The sequence below is a fragment of the Xenopus laevis genome, chromosome 4L (genome assembly GCF_017654675.1).
Source record: "Xenopus laevis strain J_2021 chromosome 4L, Xenopus_laevis_v10.1, whole genome shotgun sequence".
NCBI lineage: Eukaryota > Metazoa > Chordata > Amphibia > Anura > Pipidae > Xenopus > Xenopus laevis.
This window is the reverse complement of record NC_054377.1, coordinates 76017444-76041451: the sequence shown is the minus strand read 5'-3', so window position 1 is coordinate 76041451 and position 24008 is coordinate 76017444. Positions and strand designations below refer to the sequence as shown.

Genomic DNA, 24008 nt, shown 5'->3' with positions numbered 1-24008 from the left:
ACCCACTATTAGGCTAGTTCCACACAGGGACGAAATCAGCCTGCTGAAAATGCAAGCTGATTTCAGCTTCTACATGGGCAGAGGCCTCCTCTCCTTTCAGATCCAGAACCATTTTGTCAGCTCACACAAACACACCTAGCTGCAGTGGTGTAACTAAGCAGACCCGCAGGTGAATGAGGCCCAGGGAGCAGGGAGGCCTGGACTGCGTGGTCTGCTTCCTCTATAGCTAACAATAAAAAAGACCCTACACAGCATGGCTTTAGGAAATGAAACCTAAGGGCCCGGACACACATGCGGTTTTTAAAACAGCAGACAGATGCGTAAATATGCTAAGCGGTTTCAAGCCTAGGCAATCGCACACTAGCAGGGTTATTTACTAAACTCCGAATGCAAAAATCACAAAAAATCATGATTTTTTTTTTTTTATAAAATCTGACTTTTAAATAATCACAATTTTTTTTGGAATTTATTAAACCTCGAGGATGGAAAAGTCAGAATCTGAAAATGTGGCATCTCAGACCTGTCTATGAGAGACGTCCCAATGATTTTTGATGTGCGCTGGGTTTCGTGCAAAACCCCGAAGTTTTCAGGAAAAAATCAGAGTTTTCGGGTGAAAAATCGCGAAAATCGGATGGAAAATTCGAAAAAAATTTGAACATCTTTTTTTTTTCCCTGCAAAGCAAATATTCAGCAAAATGTAATAATAAATAAGCAAAAAAAACCCAAGCAGATTTGATCTGAGTTTGCAGCAAAAATGATAAAAAAGATAAATTCGGACTTTGATAAATAACCCCTAGGTTAGCATATTTACGTGGGATTGGCTTTTTTAAAAACTGCACTGCGTTTCCGCACTACATATCACAGCTGTGAGCAACCCAGATATGCTCTGACAGATTCCATTCTGTATCTACTGTAATCTTACTGTAATGCTACCTGTACTGATGTTTTTAAAAGTGTCTTCTTGGACATATATCCAGGGCTATCTTAAAGGGGTTGTTCACATTTGAGCTAAGTTTTGGTATGATGTAGAGAGTGATCTTCTAAGACAATTTGCAATTGGTTTTCTTTTTTATTATTTGTGGTTTGCAATTCGAGCTATCTGGTGCTAAGGTCCAAATTACTCTAGCGACCACACTTTAATTTGAATAAGAGGCTGGAATATAAATAGGAGAGGGCCTGAATAGAAAGATGAGTCATAAAAAGTAGTAATAACCATACAATTGCAGCTTTTCAAAACATTTGTTTTTAGATTGGGTCAGTGACCCCAGTTTGAAAGCTGGAAAAAGTCAGAAGAAAAATTAAAAACTATAAAAAAAAAAAAAAATAAAGAATGAAGACCAATGGCACAGTTGCTTAGAATTGGTCATTCTATAACATAATAAAGTTAACTTAAAGGTGAACGACCCCTTTAAGATCTCAGTTACTTTAGTATACATAAGTGTTCATATATTTTTATTTATGACAGTGTATTGGTAAAGGCATACATTAACTATATGCCCACAGATGCAGTCATATAGTTTGTTTTCCTTATTATTGCTACCCCTGCTTTGTTCACCAATGACATGGTAAAATCTTTTGGGCCCAGATGGGCAGTCAGACTGTTTAGCCATTGTATAGGATCTTTTAGGTTCCATCATTCCATTTCTGCATTGCCAATAAAACCAAGGTCAGAAAGTTGTAGTACAACTATCATTATGACACTTTTGTTCCTACTGATAGCGCAACAGCTCTTTGAGACTGCATCGGATGGCTAATTAAGCAGTTGGTTTAATGCTCAATTGCTGCAGTAGTCTTTATGTCTTTTGCATTCACTTTGCACTATACAAAACCACACCCCCTTTGCTCTTTTGCACACTTGATGCCTTACCAAGCGATTGTTTTGGTAGTTTGGAGTTGTACATCTAGGTACTTGCTTGTTAGCCTCAACTCTCCTTTGTTTTTAATTTCACTTTTGTGCTCTTCTGTATATCCGTCTAATAGTTTGTTTATTTACTATTTCCATCCAACACCAAATCAACATGTAAATCAGCTCTTAGCTATTTGTATTTTTGTTTTTAAACTTTGAGTACATTTGTAACTTCTGTGAATCCTCCAATCTTAACAGCTATAGTACTTTATTCTTATTATGTTTCACTGTTCCTCTAGTATACACAGTGGTTTCTGTGGTTACTGAGATCACTTTTTGGAGCCATTTCCTGGTGGAAGGAAGGTATTTATGTACTTGTACTATTCAGCTTGCAGCACCTTCAGACAAGGGTGTCCCACCGGGGCTGCTGCCTCAGGGTCCCAATCAAAGCTCCAGATCCAGCCTTTCAAATATGACCTCCCCCCGCCGCACATTGTGTTACTTTCTTCCTTCTTGCAGACACAATTGCATGGAGGGGATTCTCTAGAGTCAAGTTCCCAGCTCGGGGAGCAGACCTGGGTCAGCAGGGGCCTGAGGGCCAGGGCTCTGCCGGCCCAGTCCAACCCTAGTTTGTAATTTGTTTTCCCTGAAGAAGATCACAATGGTGTGATCGAAACATTGGATTTTCTCTAATAAATCTTTTTGTAGACAATGCTGAAGATATATATAATATATATATATATATATATATATATATATATATATATATATATATATATATATATATATATATATATATATATATATATATATATATATATATATATACACACACACAGGTTAGGTCCAAGCATTTTTGGACAGAGACAACTTTTGGTTCTGTACATTACCACAATGAATTTTAAATGAAACAACTCAGATTTCATCTTTAATTCAGTGGGTTGACTGCATAAAATGTGAGGAACTAAAGCCTTTTTTGACACAATCACTTCATTTTAGAGGCTCAAAAGTAATTGGACAAATTTAAAAACTGAAAATAAAATGTTAATTTCTAATACCTGGTTGAAAACCCTTTGCTGGCAATGACAGCCTAAAGTCTTGAACTCATGGACATCACCAGATTCTAGGTTTCCTCCATTTTAAAGCTCTGCCAGGCCTTTACTACAGCTGCCTCAGTTGCTGTTTGTTTGTCAGCCTCTCTGTCTGAAGTTTAGTCTCCAACAAGTGAAATGCATGCTCAATAGGGTTCAGATTAGGTGACTGGCTTGGCCATTCAAGAGTATTCCACTTCTTTGCATTAATAAACTCCTGGATTGCTTTGGCTGTATGTTTTGGGTCATTGTCCATCTCTAAAATGAAATGCCTCGCAATCAATTTGACTGCATTTAGCTGGATTTGAGCAGACTGTATGTCTCTGAACACCTCAGAATTCATACAGCTGCTTCTATCCTGTGTCACATCATGGATAAACACTAGTGTCCCAGTGCCACTGGCAGCCATGAACGCCCAAGCCATCACACTGCCTCCACCATGTTTTATAGAGATGTGGTATGCTTTGGATCATGAGCTGTTCCATGCCTTCTCCATACTTTTTTCGTGCCATCATTCTGGTAGAGGTTGATCTTGGTTTCATCTGACCAAAGAATGTTTTTCCAGAACTGTGCTGGCTTTTTTTAACAGTCTAGCCTTTCTATTCTTGAGGCTTATGAGTAGCTTGCACTTTGCTGTGCACTCTCTGTATTTACTTTCATGCAGTCTCCTTAGTTCACCAGTGCTTTCTTTCTTTTTTCTCAGGATGTACCAAAGTATAGATTTTGCCACTCCTAATATTGTAGCAATTTCTCGGATGGGTTTTTTCTGTTTTTGCAGCTTAAGGATGACTTGTTTGACCTGCATGGAGAGCTCCTTTGACCGCATGTTGTCTGTTCACAGCAAAATCTTCCACATACAAGCACCCCCCCCCCCTCGAATCAACTCCAGGGCTTTTATGGATAATGACATAACGAAGGAATTGCCCACACCTGCCCATGAAATAGCCTTTGAGACAATTGTCCAATTCATTTTGAGCCTCTGAAATGAAGAGATTGTGTTAAAAAAAAGGCTTTAGTTCCTCACACTTTTATGCAATCTTTTTGTTCAACCCACTGTATTAAAGCTGAAAATCTGCAGTTCAACTGTTGCTTCATTTGTGGTAATGTACAGAACCAAAATTAGAAAAAAACGTCTGCCCAAAGATTTATGGCCCTATCTGTAGTTAATGCATTCCTCAGTATAAGCCACTTGAGATTTGCTGGCTAAATTCCTTACCAGCAGACAAATTAGCTCTCAGACATCCAATGAAAACAATGTAGTAACATGGCTACTCAAAAAAACCCAGTTCAATGTAATTGCTAACTGTGGAACAAATATACACTTATATGAGTAAAATCTTTAAAATTTAATCACCAAATCGAAAACCAATGCACTCACAAACATCATAAAATATGCATATTTCTTAGAGTCTATCCACATTGGGGGTTACCACCTTTTTGATTCACCATCTGCAACATTTGCATTCCAGTTCTTAGCAGGTTCCTTGTAGAGGCTCTCACTGGACATCCTTACACCACTGATTACGCCTTTCACTGACTTCCAATTGCATATTGCTTTAGTTATTGACACTGGGGGGGCATAACATAACACTTTGCCTCTCGAGCCTCTGTAATAAATGAGCTCATAAGCATAAACTTTAATTGGGCAGTATCAGTTTCTAATATTGGGCCCTGAAATCTATGGTCACTGAACCTGATCAAGGCAATAAACATGACAAGAGTGAATCAGCCCAGGGGCTAGAAACTAGAAAGGAATTCAGAGGAATGCTTGATTTTTTCCATTCATGAATTATTATTATGTATATTGTGTACCTTCAGGGCAATGAGAAAGGATTGTTTTTATATTTTGTTTATTTTTATGCAGAGAAATATGTAAATCTCACTTTCTTTCCATTCTTCATTCATGATTATCCTCAAAATTTTGTGATCAGGAAAAGATATTCAGATCACAAAAACCATCTTGCCAGTGGCTCCACTATTTTGTATAATGTCTTCATGAGCCTGTGATGCTTTTTCTAGAGGATATTCAGGCCCAATAAGTGGTTTTAACCAACCAGCCTCCATCCCACCAAAGAGTGCTGCAGCTGTCTCCATTCTGTCTTCCTACAATCCAAGAAAATCGTGTACCTCATTACTATAATTGCTTGGTATATTGCTTAAAAAAAATAATCAAACCATTTAGTATTTTTTTTAATGCCAGACTAATTACAACCATTAACCATTAGTGTACGTCACTTTATACTTAACCCATCAAAGTCAATGTGGCAAACTACTTTTCACACCAGAATTTCTTGCTGCCTGAATTTATCCAATATACTAATATGGGTTAAGTCATTTCTGAGGTGGTATCAAATAATGAAGTTTTTGGTGTTAGGTGTCAGTAAAATAAATACACATCTTAATAAATAGTACCATGAGCTGCTTATTTTCTACAGTAACATCAGCTGTTTATATTACAATCTATTTACTGAATTAACATGAACATGAACTTTTCCAGGGCCGGATTTCCGCTGCCCGCACCACTCTAGCAGGTGCTTGCGCGCCGGAGCACTGGAGAGCTGTGTGTCCCACAAAGGCCCAGGCCTAGGGCAGCATGTGTCCCCAGTGCTCCTCAGCACTGGGGACACATGCTGCCCTAGGCCTGGGCCTTTGTGGCTTGGCCACAAATCCAGGCCTGAACTTTTTTTTGACTAGTAATTGGGTCCTAAAGCAAGATTACTAGGCCCTAAACTTTGGGAACAATCATTTTATATATTGCAAGTTTGGGAGTTGGGAATTCTAATTTATTATAGGTTGTGCACCGGGGATGTATATATAAGTTTCAGAATACTGCAGTAACAAACTTTCTAAATACAAAAAATTAAAAATTCTGTACCGTTTCTGAAATAATCAAGTTCAACTTCAGTATATCTCTCTCAGTGCCTGTTTCTCTTCATTCTCTCCTCGAGCAGATAATCATCAGTTGGATCCAATATATCTAATATATCTTATAGGGGTCTTCCTTTTGTACTGGAATCAGTTATTTGAGTGAGCTCTAATTCATCTGCTAGGAAACGAAGCCCCCTATCAGATATATTGGCTTTAACTGTCAATGAATATCTGACACCCAACTGCTGCAAGAAGACAGAATGAAGAAAAACAGATGCTGAGAGAGGGATAGTGAACATTAACTTGATTATTTCAGAAACAATGCACAATATTTAATTGATTTTATTTACAAAATTTCTTATTTCAGTATGTTTATATTAAACGTTCATTTTTGCGATAGTTCCCCTTATATGAAAGGATATAATTAATGTATAATATCAATAAATGTAACCTCATGTTCTGCCCTGTATATTGTACGACTCAGTACCTATGCTCAGCTGACAGGAGTCCAGAGCATACTATTCATAGCAAAAGATTGGATGATATTGGGGCATTTGGAAGTATGGATCTTGACTGCTGTATAGCAGGGGTGCCTGGCACCGTTACTATAAACCAAGATAAAAAATACAGCATTTCTTGCATAATTTTTTGTTGGAATGAATTTCTTTTTTAAGATCTAGGGAAAATAGCTTGTAAATTACTTGCAAGATTCTAAGCATTTTTATATGTATTACCTTAGTTGCGCTGAAGAGTGATACTCCTATTATACTTGTTTCTTTAGCCATAGTATCCCTTGGGTTTATTTCAATTGGCCCTCTGCAGCCTATAATCTGGAAAGAATTATGATCATTTCAAGAATTCAAGTGTACTACATTGGCGATATTTAATAAAATAAATAAAATATACTTACAATAACCCTGCCACCAGCTGACAGAAGTTTTAGATCATAGCTGAGATTAACATTGGATAACATCTCTAAAATAATGTTAACGCCTCTTCCACCAGTAGCATCCTACAGAGAAAAAACATTTGCCATTAATGATTTTATAAAACGGAAACAAAATATAAAAAGTCAGGAGGTGGCACCAAGCCTGCCTTTATTAGACGTTTACAAATAAATATAAAATTTTGCACATTTACACTTAATTTATGTTGCAAAATTGTTTAGAATTATGTTTGCTTTAATTGTGCAAAAAGTTATACCTTGGGATCACAGGGATCACAACTCACTTAAAAATGATAATGGTAAGTTAGGAATGAATAAAAGGAATCGGGAGATGACAGTTACCTGAATTTTATCTATATAATCTTTCTCTTTGTGATTGAATACTTTGTGTGCACCATTTTTAAGAGCCAAGTTTAAACCTTCAGGGGTACCTGCTGTACCAAAAACTTGGAATCCATATGCTCTAGCTATCTGGCAAGCTGCTATCCCCACCTAAAAGAAAAGAAAAAATAAAATATAGGTAGTGTACCTTTAATTCTTAGATTGTATGTTCAACAGGGCAGGCACCTTTAAGTGACTAAATCATTTTCTGCTTTTGGCAAATTGTATAGCAATTTTAATATATAGTGCTATCAGGAATGTTTCTCACTGTGACAATGCTGAGACAGGTGCATAAACACTGTATGAACTTCCAGACATAAATATAAATGTATTTTTACATAGACATACCTGACTTCACAGATTGAAAGGAAGCCTGTCATTAAATAAACATTACATAAACCCAAAAGGATTGTTTGCCATTACTAGAGAACATGAAAATAATTTAAAAAAAAGAAAGTTACTAACAATGACATACAACAGTATAGCACAAAGACTAACCCCATCCTCTGGCTACTAGATAATAAGAAAATAAAAAAAAAACACTTTGAGAACATTTACCTAGAAGGGCACTGGCTGCATTTGATTTAAATGCAATCAGTATAGCCCAACAGCTTGCATTTAATAGAGTGAGTCTTCCAGTGATCTGGTAACTTTATCCAAACCATAAATGAGAATTCTCTCTAGAACATTAGTAACTTGAAAACAAACAGCATGATTTCAAATTTTCACAAGTTCCCAGGTAGGCATAACTACCACAAAATGTGCCAAAATTTACATTTATATTTTCATGAAAAAAAACCGGTACAATCGTTCTGGAAACATGGGTAAAGAGATGACATTTTTTACAGATGTCAAAAATTTATGAAATGTATGATGTAATGAACTGCAGAAATCATATGCTAAATTTGATATGGTTTTATATACATTTTACTTACTCCTCCACTTGCACCATGAACAAGGACCACTTCCCCAGGTCTCCCATTTGCCCTAGAAAACATGTTTCCCAAAAATTATACAAAACACAGACACTGTACAATATAAGAAGGAAATACCAGATTTTGAGCATTTTAACTGCCAATGCAATCGAAGTTACACATCATCAGTCATGAAAGAATATTGTAACTATTTAGTTAATTTAAGCTTTGGAGTCACAGCCCCTCTAAACTGTAAGGGGTGGCTGTGAACCTTTTAATCACTGGAGATATTCAATAATACAATACAATAACGATTTTTTGTTTCAAGATGATTTTTTTGTCCAGATCAAGGTACAACAATGGGGTCCAATGTGGCTCCCGTCCTATGCAAACATATTTATGAATAATTTTGAGGTGAAATATATATATTCAAATGAGCTGTTTGTACGGCACTGTAAATTATGGTTACGTTATATCGATGATGTGTTTGCGATATGTACATTTGCATATGCAAATTAGGATTCGGTTCGCCCAGGCAGAAGGATTCGGCCGAATCCTGAACTGAATCCTGGATTCGGTGCATCTCTAGTAATATATGTCATAAAATGCCCCTGTGGTGATCTGTATGTGGGACAAACTACACGAATGATAAGGGACAGAATACGAGAGCATAAATATGCTATTAGATTAAAAAAAGTGGACCAGGCGGTGGCATATCATTTCACTGAAAAGGGCCATGGGGTTCAACAATTGAAATTCCAGGTTATCGATAATGTGCCAATATTTCGTAGAGGAGGCGATAGAAATAAGGAATTATTAAAGAAAGAAGCTTGGTGGATACGTTATCTAGAAACAACGGAACCCCATGGCCTGATCCGGGAATATGATTTGCACTCAATATTCCCATAAATATGTTTTTAACCTGGTTTTTATTTATGTTTTGATTTTACAGATATTGGGACAAGGAGCCTTCTTTATAACTAGTGGACTGAATTGTTCCACCAACTACATGTGAATATTTGAAAAATTATCTGTATTTTTTTCAGTATTTTGCCACAAGATGGTGCTATGATAAATAGTATAAAAATGTCTGAACATGTGTGTAACATTAGCTTGATAAAGGGCCATTGTTTGGCTTGAAACTTTGTAATTGTCCAGATCATAAAGCCAAAAAGTAGCAAAATAAAGACTTTTTAACAGAAATCCTTGAGGGTGCTGTCTGCTACAGTTTGTTTGGATATTTGAAGTCAGTTGGAGTGGACACCGAATGACGTGCAACTGATTACAAAAAGAAATTATAGTTCCTGGTGAGTGCTGGCTTTATTGCTTTTACATTGCAAACGGCCCAACCCAGCACAAGGAAATCCTCTGAGCAGTGAAAACAAGGTGGCACAGCTCTCTTTGGGAAATTACCCCAGGTCAGTTAATGTCTTAAAAAACAGATAAACAGCTGGTGCCTAACAAATTGGCACCCCACCCCCTGGAATTAATTTGATATAATCTGAAGACATACTTGGAAAAAAGGGCCCTGTAAGCAGTAAAATATGGCACAGCTATGGCTGCTCCCTGCTTGAAGCTCAGTACATCAGGCAACGGATAAACTGTATCTGCAGAAGCAATGGTGTATTCAGCATAGCCTCCTGTGATGGTACTGGTAGCAAACACACGGTCACCTCTCTAGTAAAATGGAATAAAGTGAAATGCATTAAACTGGGAATTTAAAGAATGATATAGGTACATTAATTAAATAACACAATTTAAAAGATATTTGTATATTTGATATAGTAATTTGATACTATTTATTGTACAGCACTGCAGAACATGTTGGTGCTTTATACTGTACATACATAAAGTTACTAGGCACTGCAATACACTTAGTAATTGCATCAAATACAAAGAGCACCAGTGTTCATTTGTGGCATGCTCACTGACAGGGAAAAATGTAATAGAACCTCAAAAGCAAGAAAATGAACAGCACTACTACCAATAGTCAAGTACAGAAAAGTGCAGTCATTGCAGATGTAATGTGAACTTAAAGCAGTGTCCAAACATTCCAGTAGTAACCTTTATGCCTTCTGACATTTAATAATAAAAAGGCAATTGAATTGTACCCTGCTAGTTACTATTTCATCTGTACCTTTCTGTACCTGACTTGCTTTACCGTTTACATGTTTTCCCTCTTGGTTCAAGGGTGCCTGTCATTTTCTTCAGAGCATCAATGTAGCAAAGAAATTTGCACTGGAATCATATCTATGTTGGGAACAATTTATCTACTGCATTTTTCTGTTTGCTGCTTCAACTAAAACAGTCAGCAGCTTTACCAAGTTCACTATCTAGATAAGAGGATAAAAGAGATATTAAAAAAGATGAAGGCAATGCATGCACATTCATCCAAGGGGTTGTTCACCTTTCAACACTTTTTTCAGTTCAGTCGCTTTCAGTTCACCAGGAATAAAGACTTTTTTTCAATTACTTTTTATTATCAATTTTTATAATATTGAAGTTTAACGTTTCATTTTTCAACTTCTTATGTCTTACTGAATAGTTATTTCAAGTTTAATATTATTTAGAAGCAATATAAAAAAAGGGTGAAAAGTCTGAGCACAAGTGAACAATTAACTACCTCTCAAGCAAACCTACAGGACATCACCAGAGCAGTTCCGAGTTCGAGTTGCGAAACCCTAAAACTCAAATTAATCGAGTTTTCTTACGAAAAAAGACTCGAATCACTCAAATAGATAGAGTTCCTACATGATCTCAATGAAACAGAAGTACCGGCACACGAGGCTTAAGTTTGCAGGCTAAATCTTGCTTTATTTCTAGTGCGGAAGGTCCTACATGTTCTCGACAGGTTGAGCTATTTCCAGGCTCGGGGTAGAATAAATTTTTTTTAACCCAAAAAAAACATGAAAACTCGTATTTTCGTGGAAAACACAACTCGAACCTTAATAAAACTGGCCCTTAATGTTTTCAGAAGTAATCTAACCATAAGCTGTACCATGCACAGTACCTTGAATGAAGTCACATCATTCCCAACACTCTCAATAACACCAGCCACATCCGTTCCTGGGGTGTATGGTAGGGTTGGTTTTCTGGCATAGGTTCCAGCTCGAATATAGGTCTCAACTGGATTTATTCCACAAGCATGGACTCGGATTAATACCTTTAATAAAGAAAAACACACATAAACACAGTTTGCTTACAGGTATTCTGCATAAAAGTCCCCCTATATAAAAGGGATGCATACTTGGAGATTTTCATGAAAAACATGAATACTGCAATAGAAAAATCATTTTCCTTTTTTTTCCACATGAAATATTACCAGATGGTCTCTCTTGGGAGCAGGGTAGAGTCAGTGATATGCTTTTGTAAACCCATTTAAAATGGTTGTTCACCTTTGAGTATGATGTAGATGGTGATATTCTGAGACAATCTGCAATTTTTTTTTTTTTTTGTTATTTAGCTTTTAATTCAGCGGCTATAGTTTCCATTTTAAGAAATCTGGTTGCTATGATCCAAATAACCCTAGCAACTATGCCTTGATTTGATTTGAAGAGACTGGAATATGAATAGGAGAGGGCTTGAATAGAAAGGTGAATATAAAAGTAGCAACAACAATAAATAAGTAGCGTTACAGAGCATTTGTTTTTAGATGAGGTCAATGACCCCCGTTAGAAAGCAGGAAAAAGTCAGAAGCACAAGGTAAATAATTAAAAAAATTATATTAAAAAAATAAACAATGAAAACCAATTGCAAAGTTGCTTAGAACTGGCCATTCTATAACATAAAATGCAAAAAATGCAGAGTTAAAGTAGACAAAAACATATAACCAGCATGGCAAACAGTGCAGATGCAATCAATAACTGTTAAATATTATCTTTTTCTTTCAGAAGCTCTAAGTGATGATTTACCTGATTTTCTACCGGTGAAGGCAGTGGCAAATCTGTACAGAGTTTAAGGACATCGGCCTTTCCAAATTCAAACACTCGTATTGCACGCATTACTCTGCTAATGGATGCCATTCAAGCCTAAGGAACAGAGAGAACATAATGCTCACATATCTATCGACACTTTACCCCTCAAAAAACTGAATTATAACGCTGTGCATATCAAAGGCTTCATGGCTTCATGAAAACATACAATGTTATCATTCAATGAGGAACCAAATAATCTTTTCAGCCAGATTCACGACAGCAATTTGCAGGATTAATTAAAGTGTGCCAGTCTTACGCTCTACTGTACATTCCAGCTTTCCTCACCTTTCCTATTTCTGTCGTTGCCCACACTCAGACTGCCTTGTTTTTGTGGTAGTTATTTAGTAATATATCACGCCCACAAAAGTAGGAAGTGCCAAAGATGTAACCCAGAGTACCTGGGTTAATGTTTATAGGCATCGCCCTGCGTTACTCTTATTTTTGCTGCACTTACTTAATACCAGTAATATATTTAACATAAGCACAGATTGGTGTGAGCACAGAGCCTTAGGTATATATATATATATATATATATATATATATATATATATATATATATATTCCCTTTTGTTCTATAATATGTATTGGTAGCTGCTATACTGTTTACTTTAATGAGGTAATGGTGCATACATTTGGAGATGCCTTATTTTACTAGACAGGAAACTATAAGTTTGTTTCAAAAATTACAATTGGGCCATGTAATATTACTTAATCTAAGGAGGTCTGACAGATTTTGGTGGTGCCCTGTTTGACCTCTGTTCTAGTGCTTCTCTCCCCTCACTCTATTTTTTTCATGTACTTGTGTCATTGTTTTGTCTGCTTGACAATAATTACACAGGCTATAGAAATATTAGTGTTAAATAAAATGCTAACAACGTTTTTACTTTTTTGTTAATATCCACGTTTTGTATCAGCAATTGTTGAATTTAAAAATAAAATGAATTGACTAGTATATAACATTTGTTCAAAGTGCAGTAGGTTTGTACAGCACATGTGTCCAGTCCACCTGATCAATATGCACTTGGGCTAATTTGAGTAATGGTAAGTGCATTTGTTTTTAGATCCATTCAAGCCATGGTATGATTATATAGGAACCCATTGCACCATAATTATACAAAATGCAGGGCCTAGCTGATATAATAGGGGGACATCCTATTGTTGCAGATTGCAGCACATTAGTAAATGTAATATTTCAAATATCACATATACAATAGTAGAAATAATACAAATTATTATAAACTATGTGGGTGCAGGTCATAAAAATGTGGCTTTACAAGCAAGTTTGACAAACACATGATTTACAATGTTAATATATACACAATTAATGTCACTGTTCTGCAATTATGACAATGTTGAAAAAATAGCATAGTGCATTAACGTATTTCAGCTAATTTCAGACCTCTTATATCTATTGCAACTTCGCCTAAAATCATGTATTTTGAGCGCCAGAAGCTAGGAAGCTCTAGTACCGCTGTCAGTCACACTGATTACCTGTCACTGCGCAGAAATTCTACTTGGGAGCAGTGAGACACGTAACTTCCGCCCGAATCTAGGAAACCATCTTTACTGTTGGCAACTGACTCAGCTTTGCCATCCGCTGAATTGCCAACAGTAAAGATGGTTTCCTAGATTCGGGCGGAAGTTACGACTGCCTTACGTTGTTCATAACAGTAAAAACGCGCACTTCTGTAGAGAGGAAATTTGTCCTCTCTAGGATGTCGTAGGAAGACGCTAGCATGAGAAGTGTGAACTAACCGGGCGGTGAATGTTTGTCCCGAGTGGGAAAGTTGAACAGGATAATGGAGAAACAGGAGGCATTTTCCCATTGGAAGCAGCAGTCCGCGCGGAAGACAGATGTCAGTAAGAAAGGCAGCGTGGATGAGGATATCGAAGAGACCGTGCGGCTGATTAACCAGCAGGAGCGCTATTTCACCACCAGCTCGTGTTCGGGACGTGTGATCATCATCAACGAGGCGAGTGGAAGCTTTGCCTGTTCATCACTTTAACCCTCTCACTGTCGACACTTACGTTTACTGAATTTTTAGAGGGGTATCAACTTTTAATTGACTTGGTATTTAAAAAAAGAACTTTTCATCCATGTGCAAAACATAGTGGCAGAATGTATGTGTTTTGCTGATTATAAAGGACTGTGCTCTTTCATCTTCCTTATTGCTTTTTGTTTCTCCCTTGCAGACTTTGGATAACTCTACAATACAGAAGCAGAATTGTTCCTGGCTCTTTGTAACACACAAACTCTGTAAACCTGATGATGTGGTAAGTATATACTATAAATATGTACAATAGAACCCCAATTTTACATCCCCTGATTTTAAGTTTCCCCTCATTTTACATTGTTGTTTTGTGGTCCCACCTATATATTATGCATAATACATTTCCCTGATTTTATATTTTCCAGGATTTTACACCATTTTTTTCTGGTACCTTGAAAAATGTAAAATGGGGGTTCTACTGTATTATCTTTTTTTTGCCAGTAAAGGGCATGCAATGTTTTATTGTTTTTATGTTATTTATTTATTCAGTTTACTTCAATGCTTACCAGGTCAAGAAAAACTATATAACTAATGCTACTGTCCTATTCTCTCCAGCCTTGTGATGTGCTGGTTGACTCAAAACCCATGATAACCCATTGGTTGGTTGAGCAGGTTCAGGTTGAAATTTGGCCAATCATTGCTGGTTAGGGTTGGGTGTGGGAACCAGATTTGAGCACAAAAGTAGTTTACAGAGGAGATGTGGGTATGGGTTGGCCGTGGATTATACAGTGGCCATATTTTATGGGTTATGATCGGGTGCGGGTTAAATTGCACGTTAAGTTTTTCCTGACCCACACATCACTATTCTACAACCTGTTGTTGTTTTGTTACTGCTCTGTTGTTGGTTTTTGCTATTGCTTTAGAACTCTTTTAAAGTGTTGGCTTATTTGTACTTTTATTTAGTTTGCAGCTCTTCAGAACGCTACTGGGGATGTCGTGCTGAAGTTTGAACCATTTGTTCTTCATGTCCAGTGTCGCGCACTTGAGGACGCACAGCTTTTAGTGAGTCAGCTTTGGTGCTGTTTAAGGTCCAGTAACACTATAAAGCCTTGCTGTATGTATCTGTCCATCCTGTACTTCCGAATAAGCTATTCTGTAGCTCTTTATGCAGGCATGAATAGCATTTCACCCCTGTATATGTTCTTGTGTGATTGCTAAGGCCATTGAATTTTGCACAACAAAATGTATTTACTTTGTAGACATGGACCCCATAGCCCAACTTTAACTTGAATGATTGCCCACGTGTCTTACAGCTGCTTTTTCTATAAATTGTATGTATTTTGTGACCCTATAAAGGTGCTTGCACTTTCAATCATTTTGAGTATCCATTTACTGTTCTACTACTAGATATTACCCACCTGTAGCACAGAATCTTTTTTATGCAGTGCTTTCCATGGGATTTGTTTTTGCATATTTAGACCTTCTGATTGATTTATGGTTTTTTAAAAACCATAAACATAGCTCACCAAATAAACATAAGAACTACTAAAATGTTGGCACACCTCCACTCAGTATCCCAAAAGTAGCTGTGTTATACTGCAGAGCTTAAAGGGGTGGTTCACCTTTAAGTTAACTGTTATTCTAAGTAACTTTTCAATTTTTCTTCATTATTTATTTTTTATGGTTTTTTAATTATTTGCCTTCATCTTCTGACTCTTTCCAGCTCTCAAATGGGGTCACTGACCCCATGTAAAAAAACAAATGCTTTCTAAGGCTACAAATGTATTGTTATTGCTACTTTTTATTGCTCATCTTTATATTCATACCTCTCCTATTAATATTCCAGCCTCTTATTCAAATCATTGCATGGTTGCTAGGGTAATTTGGACCCTAGCAACCAGATAACTGAAATTGCAAACTGGAGAGATGCTGTATAAAAAGCTAACAATTTGTCTCAGAATATCACTCTCTATATCATACAGTTTATTTAAAGTCGAACAACCCCTTTAAGGCATTTACTAGTGAGGCAATTAAATAACTTTAAAGGGAAAGTCAAGCATTTGATTGGCCTGTGTTTGTTATATATGTAAAACGTATGCTTAATGCTTTCTATACATTTTGATCTTTTGGGTGCTGCAAGTCTGGTTCACCACCTTCCTCTTTTCTGACCCAGAGCTCCTTAAGGTTCACATTATGCATATGTTTGATAGAACACCTGATGAAAAAGCTTCAGTGCGGTTTATTTCTTAAAGGAGACATCAACCTGTGGGGAAAATACCCCCACCCCAGGTAGCCTTCCCTCCCTCCTCTCCCAGGCTAACTACCCCCCGGGGAGATGCCCCATACTTATCCCTCGGCGAAGATTCTTCTAGCGAAGTTCCACGCGTCCATCTTCCGGCTCCTCTGTAAGCTGACTGAGAGATCTGTATTTCTGCGCATGTGCAGTTGGAGCTGTTTGCGACAACTATGCATGCGCGGAATTACACGGAAATTGCAGATTTCTCAGTCAGCTTACCGAGGAGCCGGAAGATGAACGCGTGGAACTTCGCTGGAAGAATCTGTGCCACGGTGTAAGTATGGAGTATGGGGCATCTCCCCAGGGAGGTAGTTAGCCTGGGGGGGGAGGAGGGAGGGAGGGCTACCTGGAGTGGGGGGTAGGGTTTTTTTTCCCCACAGGTTGATTTCTCCTTTAAGCTACCTTGTACTTCCTAAGAACAGAATGCCTGCTATAGCACTATGAAATGTTCTTGGTTATATAAACACCAAAAGATTGTCGTCTTTTAGTTGTGATTGCATTTTAGAGCAACAGTTGCCTGAACTGTAAGTTCTCTTGTGACTACAGGAGATGTCAGCCAATAACTATGCGTTTATTGTCATCCACACATTTTGATAATTTCTACAACAACATAGTCAGAAACACTACTTGTGCCATTGTCCTAACACTGTGTATCAAAAGAGACAAGTGGAAATCCAAGTACTGTATAGGTAATGTTAATCATTCAAGTCCCCAGTAAACTGTAAGTTTCCAAACTGTGGGTTGCCTTCTCTTTGTGTGATAGTGGATGGTTAAAGCAGTGAATGGGGAGCCCAGGCTGAAGACCAGTAAGGGTAGTATTTGTAGTAAATCTTTATTTGCTATTCTTGTTATTCCTGGAAGCACAGCCTGAAAGTTCATAAGAATGAGTTTTTGTGTGAACATATATTTACTTCATAGACTTGGATCTGTAATAGGGTGATTGATCAAATAGTGTTTTCATGTATGTGTAAATTTAATATTTGTTTAAAAGGAGCTCGGAACAAATCTAAAGCTGAATAAGGACCTTGAACCTGAGAAACTGTTTAAAATCACTGCTGTAAACCCTTCTAACTTACCAGCTATTCCAGACAAACCCTTCAGTGTAGGAAGTTGTGTGCAGCCTACTGGATCCTTCCTAACTAGGGCAGTGCCATTGGCAATTATAGTCAACTGCAATTGTTGGTGTATGTGACATGATCATTGCCCAGTAACATTACAATCGACCTTTGCAGTGCACTAGCCTGCTCTACATTCTATCATTTAATGTAATCCTTTTTTTCTTTTACCTTTCAGCATAGTGTTGCAATAAATGCTGGCTTCAGGAATTCTGGAATCACCGTGGGAAAGAAAGGAAAAATTATAATGGTAGGTTTGTTATATACCCATTGCTAGGCATGCAAAGGGAAGACCTTCATTTTGTGATACCATGGTAAAAGCATACTGTTGTCAAAATAAAAACTGTTTTACATTTACAGAAATCAAAGTATAATGTTATACAGTATATAGACTAACTGTAGTTGTACTTAAAGGGATACTGTCATGGGAAAAAAAAAAATTTCAAAACACATCAGTTAATAGTGCTACTCCAGCAGAATTCTGCATTGAAATCCATTTCTCAAAAGAGCAAACAGATTTTTTTATATTCAAAAATCTGACATGGGTCTAGACATTTTGTCAATTTCCCAGCTGCCCCTGGTCATGGGACTTGTGCCTGCACTTTACTGCACTTTAGTAGAGAAATGCTTTCTGGCAGGCTGCTGTTTTTCCTTCTCAATGTAACTGAATGTGTCACAGTGGGACATGGGTTTTTACTATTGAGTGTTGTTCTTAGATCTACCAGGCAGCTGTTATCTTGTGTTAGGGAGCTGTTATCTGGTTACCTTCCCATTGTTCTTTTGTTTGGCTGCTGGGGGGGAAGGGAGGGGGTGATATCACTCCAACTTGCAGTACAGCAGTAAAGAGTGATTGAAGTTTATCAGAGCACAAGTCACATGACTTGGGGCAGCTGGGAAATTGACAAAATGTCTAGTCCCATGTCAGATTTCAAAATTGAATATAAAAAAATCTGTTTGCTCTTTTGAGAAATGGATTTCAGTGCAGAACTCTGCTGGAGCAGCACTATTAACTGATTCATTTTGAAAAATATTTTTTTTCCCATGACAGTATCCCTTTAATGCATTCTCATAAAGAATTTTAGTTAACTTTTATCTTGCTTTGCTGAAGCAGTCAGGTGCAATTTAGCAATGTCTTTTACTACTTTTAGCAGAAACACAGACTATCTTTCCACTTTATTTTTTGTTTTTAATTAATTTAAAGGATTAATGGGGGAATGTAATAAAAGTCGGTAACAGAAAAAATATTTCGCAATGCGAAAAGTTATGCCTCTGTGCGAACAAATTTGCCTCTGTGCAAATTTAATATAGCTTTTGCGAACCCAGAAACTGTTTAGCGACCACTTCTGACAGTGGAAGAAGGTTTGCCAATTTTATAGTTAGCGCCAGTGCACAGTGAATGTAATTCATAACTGAAAAAGTTATGTTTGCTCCAAAAGATTGCAAAGTGATGCCTTCTGGAATCAGAAGATATTTACTTGTCTCATGCCATACACGCAGCACTGCCTAGATACCAAAAATGAGAGTTATAATTCTCCCATAAGGAATCATGGGCAGAGACATGCAAATCACTCCTTTATGTCCCTACTATGCATCCAGGACCGCTGGTTTATAGCACAGATACAGCCTAATGGTTCAGAGCCATATATCCAAACTTGCAGACAGCCTGTTTCGATCTTTTTAGATCTCAACGGTGCAAGATATTGGAACATGGCTTCTGAGAGGGTAGGACTTGGACAGTAGCGAAATGGGGAGCCTAACCAGATTTGGCTCCCCATTCTCCAAAAGATTACTACACCTTCAAGCACTTCTTAAAAGTGGGCAATGCGCAATTAAAATGCGCAGTGTAATAACTGTTTAAGGAAAAGTATTACATTGCGAAATTAGACTTTTCATTCTTATTTGTGAAAATTGTTTTGTTCTTTGCGACTTTTATTACATTCCCCCATAAGATATCCTAATATAGAATTAAGTTCACCTGAAAGTAGGCTCACTTTATAGGCGTGAAAGGGAGCACTGATGTCTGGTCAAGTTTTAACATGAGGGGATTAAGTAACACAAATTAAGTAATTTGTGTAATTTACTTATGAATTTAGGTAACTTTTGTAAAACCTTATATGACATATATAAAAAGTTACACATATACTTATGTATCAAGCAATTACATTGCAGAGCACAGACCTCTAATGCATTGACTGACTTCTTAGCACATAAATTGAGTGATTTATTAAAAACATAAATTGTTTATATTGGGATCTATTTGCTTTATAGTATGAACTGTTACCTATATGACATCAGTGGAACTTCTCGGCACTGGTATAAGTTGTTATTGGGCTCCACGGCAAGATAATTTGAACTATATAGTTACACCCCTGCTTTGCAGTAAAATGATTGGTGTGTGTTTGTATCATAGTCGCTGTGGTTGAGGGGAAAAAAAGCTCATCCATCATGTTCAACCATTTGAAAATCTACCCAATTGCTAGTAGTATGTATGTAGTGCATACAAGGTGCACTACACACAGCTTGTGTTACTACATGCTTGTGTTCATGAGGGGGCTTTGGATGATTAACTTGAATGGAGCCCTCAAGATTTCTGATGTTAGCCCTGTCTGTAAGGGCACATTGAAATTAACTTTTTGGTCTTACCGACCTGGTACAGTATCCATACATCCCCAAGAAGTCACTTATCCAGAAAGTGATGATCAACTGGCAGAGGTTGCATTACAACAGAGGGAGATTACGTTGACTGTTTTGACCATAAAGAAACTTGAGAATTTGAATTTAAAAATTCAAATTTTCACTTCGAACCTTGATAAATCTACCCCTAATATAAGCATTTTTGAGAAGACATTTGCTAGGGGTTTATGTGCCAACAGATTGTGTAAAGTATCCAACAGCAGAGGGTGTCTTTAAATAAGTGCTATTTCCTTTCCAACAGGCTCTGTTTTAATATTACAATCTTTATGTGCAGAAGGATGATATTTTATCAGTGACTCCTCACCATCTATTATCCATAGTCATTACTAGTTGGTTTAATTGCAGCTTGCATTAGGGAAATAGATCTTGTTTACAATTAAGCCAATGAGAGTGAGGATATGTTTCCCAAACCCTGAACTATAAATCTGCTAAGCACAGTGGACAGTACTGCCGAGCTCCATGATGTTAATGTTAATTTGTAATAAGGAGCCCAAGAAAAGATTCAGAATTACTTGTAGTGATAGCAAATAACCACATGATGCCCTCACTTCACAGAAGAATCAGACAGAGCAAATGAACTGTATATCGATGAAATCTTGCGTGCTTTGTCCTAGTAATTATCTATTTTACAAATAGAATTATACAGATGGGGTTGGAATTTATTTAATAGAAGTCTGTGTACAGGTATGGGACCTGTTATCCAGAATGCTTGGTGGTCTTCATATTGTATATCTACCAGAGGATCATATAACATAACTACCCAAATAGGCTGCTTTGCATCCTATAAGGATTAATTATATCAAAACTGATAAGTGATGGATTGTTCCTTATTGTTAATGTCACTGAATTTTATGGGTGCACCAAATCCTTTTTTTTTTCTTTTTTTTTTTTTTTGTATTATTGCATGAATCCCAAATCTTTCATGTAGGAATCTTATATTTATTTATTTTTTTTATTTTTTTATTTTTTTATTATTATGCATATGCAAGTTAATGATAGGATTGATTTTGTGATTTTTTTTTTTTTATTATTTTTTTTGCGTTTGGATTAAGTTCAGATAAGAACCATATTCTGAACCACATCCTGGATTAGGTGCATCAGTATTGCATTTGCATTTTGGTTATTTTTTTCTATTAAATTTACATCTATTAACTGGAATTATTTTAACAATCTCTTTCTAATATCTTCCCTGGCTGGAGGGCTTGGGGAAATCCATTTGCAGTAGATCTGTAAAAAGACTTGGAGTTATTATGAAATATATAATGATGATTAAAGCAATGTGTGCTGTTCTTTTGGAAGGCAGTACGGAGTACCCATGGCTTGGAAGTCCCTCTCACTCAAAACGGGAAATGTTTGGTAAACCATGAGTATATAGAATTTCTGGTCCACACAGCAAATAAGAAAATGGAAGAGAATAAAAGACGAATAACCAGGTTGGTGATCTCTTAGCCAAACCATTATGAGATGAAAAATGTCTTTATTGGAACCTGAATAAAACAAATCTTACTTCTCTGGGGATGCAAACTTTTTAATTAAAGTACAGGCATGGGACCAGTTATCCAGAATACTCGGGACCTGGGGGTTTTCAGATAAGGGGTCTTTCCGTTATTTGGATCTTCCTAGCTTAAGTCTATTGAAGAATAAATGAAACATTAATTGAATCCAGTAGGAATGTTTTTACCTTCAATAAAGATTAATTATATCCTATTTGGGATCCCGTACAAGGTATTGTTTTCTCATCACAAAGAAAAATTAGATCATTTTTAAAAATATTTGATTAAAATTGAGTCTGTTGGGCAAATTTACTTACCTCTGAAGTTGCGCCAGTGTTGGCTTCGCCGCACTTCGCCAGGTGTAGATTCGCCAGGGCTGCGCAAATTCACGAAGATCCGAAGTTGCGCACAAGTTACCGATCGTTTGCAAAGTTGCGCTAGCGATATTACGATCAGCGGTTCGAAGTTACGCTATCGATGGCAAATTTGCCATCAAATTTGTACAATGGCCGTATATGCAGCAGAAAACACATTTCACTACACAAGGCCAGGGAACCTTAATAAATCCATTCTAATGCCCTACACATGTACCCACAGTATAGTTTAGGTGCCATATGTTATCAAATGTAGGGGGGGAAGGAGGGTACCCTAAAAAATTTTTTCGATCTTTCTGGGGTTTTTTTTGGATCGTAGAAAAAAATTCAACTTATTTTTGCACCAATCCCCCTATCTACTCTGTGCAATACTTCGCCTGGTCTGAGGTGGCGAAGTAAGGTCTGGCGATAGAGGAAACGTTCACGAAAATCCGCAACTTAGTGAATTAGCGTAGTTACATCCCTTAGCCAGAGCGCAACTTCGCCTGGCGTAAGGGTGCGAAGTAGCGCTAGAGTATGTCTACTTCGCTAGCGAATTTACGCCACCACCCGTTAGTAAATCAGCGAAGTGGCAAAATGACGTTGCGCTGGCAAATTTTCGCTAGCCTTAGACACTTCGCCCTTTAGTAAATTTGCCCCTATGGGGGATGGCCATTCAGTAATTCTGAGCTTTTTGGATAACTGGTTTCTAGATAACGGATCCTATACCTCTATCCTTTTCTCTTACAATCTATTTTCCTAATTTGCTTATTTATTTTTACATGTTTATGCAATAATAGTCTAAATATTTATATTAAAATTGGAAAAGTAAAGTTCTAGTATTACTAGCACAGTATAGGGTATAATTAAATAAAATACTGTGTAGCCCAGTGTCAGCATCTGTCACGTGCAAACTAATTTTTTCTGAATCTGCATCCTTTAAATCCCATCCAAATCTTTCCAGTTTATACACCTTGCCTCAAGAGGGAAGTAATCTCATTGAACATTTATTTCAGACATATGCAGTGCAGTGCACATGGTTTTAGTGGTAGCACATCTGCTCTATATAATGTATACTGCTGTTTTCTGAACAAAAGTAACAAAAAAGTGCTTGCTTCAAGATTATAATGTATCTGAAACGACAGAATTTTAACCCTATAATTAATTTCAACAATGCAAAGCAATACATGATCTCTTTACTATCTGATAGAAATAAGTTCTGCATTGTTAAGAAAGCATAGCTTATCAATTTTTTTTAAATTTTGTTATGGTAAAAGACATAATTACTTTCTCCCTAGGTTTCACAGCTGCCTTCACAAAGCTTTACAAAAAGAAGACTGCGTCCATGATAAAACATCTAAGGAACAGGCATCAAGTTGTGTGTATGTGCGCAGAAGGAAAAGAAAAGACAGAAGTAGGAAATCAAACTGCTCTTCCAGTGAAGAGGAACATACTGATTCAGAGCCTGAACTGACACTTTTTAATGACCCATGACAATTGCTGTTTTCAGTTTTAATTCTGGAAACTTTGTTTTTATTTTTCTGTATTTATTTTTGATGAGGGAAAAATGCTTTTTTGTGATAGCTGACTGCAAATAAATTCATATAGATGAGAGAGAGTTTGTCTTCTTTGTCTCAGAAAGGAAAACCGCTAGTGGGGATTATAGTTATAACACTTAACTGGCGCTATATATGGCACAGCCCACACTAGAACAAGGTCAAGTGTGAGGGTCGAGATAAAAGTGACAACGTATATGGGAATGTTGACCTACAAACAATAAATTAAAGCTGGACCCAGAGGAGATCAAAATCGGTTAAAATATTGATGTATTTCAAAAGCAGCAGTATCAATAGCAAGTAAACCTATGGGGGAGATGGGGAGATGGGCAGAGGTGGTGTCCATTATCATTAGAGTATCCCTTTCTCGGTCTCGTTTTCACAACCATACTTAAACCTTATATTAAAGAAAAGAAATATTGCCACTTTAATTTAGCCATATATATCCTTCCATGCAGTATGTGTATCTAGCTACTGTCATTTTAGCAAA

At 37.0% G+C, this 24008-nt stretch overlaps 2 protein-coding genes across 4 annotated transcripts; one reads left to right on the top strand and one right to left on the bottom strand.

Moving 5' to 3' along the window:
• Positions 1-4270: 4270 nt before the first annotated feature.
• Positions 4271-13611, bottom strand: cryz.L (crystallin zeta L homeolog). Of its 3 annotated transcripts, none has more exon segments than NM_001092961.1 (9): positions 4271-5040; positions 6540-6635; positions 6716-6817; positions 7094-7243; positions 8068-8119; positions 9560-9723; positions 11057-11209; positions 11958-12074; positions 13512-13611. In NM_001092961.1, coding segments are annotated over 8 exon segments (990 nt in total). In that variant the 5' UTR covers positions 12069-12074; positions 13512-13611; the 3' UTR covers positions 4271-4878.
• Positions 13612-13726: 115 nt separating this feature from the next.
• tyw3.L (tRNA-yW synthesizing protein 3 homolog L homeolog) lies at positions 13727-23576 on the top strand. The gene is made up of 6 exons (NM_001094384.2): positions 13727-13993; positions 14214-14294; positions 14975-15073; positions 17601-17672; positions 21416-21549; positions 23261-23576. Exons 1-6 carry the CDS (start codon positions 13820-13822, stop codon positions 23454-23456), a joined length of 756 nt encoding a protein of 251 aa, NP_001087853.2. The 5' UTR covers positions 13727-13819; the 3' UTR covers positions 23457-23576.
• Positions 23577-24008: the final 432 nt, after the last annotated feature.